The 1,854-nt window shown below is 41.0% G+C and overlaps 1 protein-coding gene across 2 annotated transcripts in view; it reads right to left on the minus strand.

The window, feature by feature from the left end:
- KHDRBS1 (KH RNA binding domain containing, signal transduction associated 1) overlaps positions 1 to 1,854 on the minus strand; it is a 49,752-nt gene that overhangs the window by 27,587 nt on the left and 20,311 nt on the right. For both annotated transcript variants that reach the window (XR_002770799.1, XM_003800738.2), the window contains exon 3: positions 1,242 to 1,358. Coding sequence is in view for 1 of the 2 variants with exons in the window: in XM_003800738.2 (XP_003800786.1) it covers positions 1,242 to 1,358 (117 nt within the window). In the remaining variant the exon portion in view is untranslated. The remainder of the gene's footprint in view (positions 1 to 1,241; positions 1,359 to 1,854) is intronic.

The following is a 1,854-nucleotide window of genomic DNA, read 5'->3' on the forward strand; positions in this document are numbered from 1 at the left end:
GATCCTTTAATACAGTTCCTCATGTGTGGTGACCCCCAACCATAAAATTACTTTCTTTGCTACTTCATGAAGTCAGAATTCTAAGGGAGTTCTAGGGGAGGAAAAAAGTCAGGAGGGAGAGAAGAAAAGCTCATGTAAACCTTAGAATAACATACTTCAGCCTTAACTGGATGTGTCTAGTGAGAACTGTGAGTGAACAAAAGTGTATCGAGAAAACCACCTTTTGTCAGCAAGGTTACATAAAAAAGAGGTCTGAAAGAGCAAGTTTAGACTGTAGCAGGCACATCTTATCTAAAAAGTTGACCCTAGACGCCTAAGACTACAGTAGAAACTCTAATTGACCTAATTTTCACAGACCAGACATGTACCACAAGTACATATGGGTACAATAGGCCTGGTTTCTTATGTTTTTATTTTTTTTGAGACAGAGCCTCAAGCTATCCCCCTGGGTAGAGTGCGATGGCATCACAGCTCATGGTTCCTTTTAGAATACATTCTTTTAGTGGGCTTCACATTCCAGCTGGTTACAAAATAAACCAACTAATTTTCAAACTCACCTGCACTCCCAACACTATTGTTCTCACCTTTGCATGTTATTAGAAATGGGGTGTGCTGTTCACATTTTAGTATCTTTGGTCTGGATTAGTCTTCAGTGGTTCTCAACCTATGGGTTGTGACCCCTTTGTAACAATGAAAATACATCTCAGCATTAGGAAGGTTGAGAACCACTGGTCTGGATTTTAGTACACACAGCTCCCCTTTCAAGTTTTCACAGAAAATCCCACCAATTCCAAAGTTTCTATTACTATGCAGTCAAAAGTCAGAAAGAACACAATCACCACAGCACAACCCAAGCTCTTCCAGGGGTGCCAAGCAAATAAATTAACTTGGTCTACGATCTCTTACATCAGTGTTTCTCAACCTGTGGGTCACGACCCTGTCATAGGGGACGCCTAAGACCATCCTGCATATCAGATATTTAAATTACGATTCATAATAGTAGCAAAATTACAGTTATGAAGTAGCAACGAAAATAATTTTATGGTCGGGGGTCACCACAGCACGAGGAATTGTATTAAAGGGTTGCAGCATTAGGAAGGTTGAGAACCACTGTCTTATATCCAATGCACTTTCACATTCTGTACATATACAAAGTGCTTACTTCCCTAAGGCACACATACTGTATTTTGGGCAACTAGAAAGCATGTGGATGTCCTTTTGCCTCACTGATGAGAGCTTACCTTGGCTTTGTCTCTCATTGAGCCCTTTCCCAACACAGAGATCTTTGCACCAGTCTCTTCCTGCAGTCTTTTGATTGTATTCCCTTGTGGTCCAAGAATCTTCCCCACAAAATTGAACTGACAGAAAATAAAGCATTTCTAAATACACATGCTGCTATGTAAAACATTTCCCATATATCATCTCGTTTGATCTACAACAACCCTGCAATATGCAGAAAATTACCACTTCCATTTACTAAAGGATATACTGAAACTGTATTGACAAATACAACTACAGGGTGTTCCAAAAGTTTCTCCTAGGGGTGTCCCCTGTGGCTCAAAGGCAGGGCACCAGCCCCATATGTTGGAGATGGTGGGTTCAAACCCAGCCCCAGCCAAAAACTGCAAAAAACAAAACAAAAAGTTATTCCTAAAGTCACCATACATAGACATTATACCTAAACATACCTTTATATTTTATTTTTTTTGAGACAGAGTCACAGTTTTTTGCCCTTGGTAGAGTGCTCTGGCATCACAGCTCACAGCAACCTCAGACTCCTGGGCTCAAGTGATCTTCTTGCCTCAGCCTCCCAAATAGATGGGACTACAGGCACCCACCATGACACCTGGCTAT

The sequence above is a fragment of the Otolemur garnettii genome, unplaced genomic scaffold (assembly GCF_000181295.1).
Source record: "Otolemur garnettii isolate 467f Iridium unplaced genomic scaffold, OtoGar3 scaffold00184, whole genome shotgun sequence".
Taxonomy (NCBI): domain Eukaryota; kingdom Metazoa; phylum Chordata; class Mammalia; order Primates; family Galagidae; genus Otolemur; species Otolemur garnettii.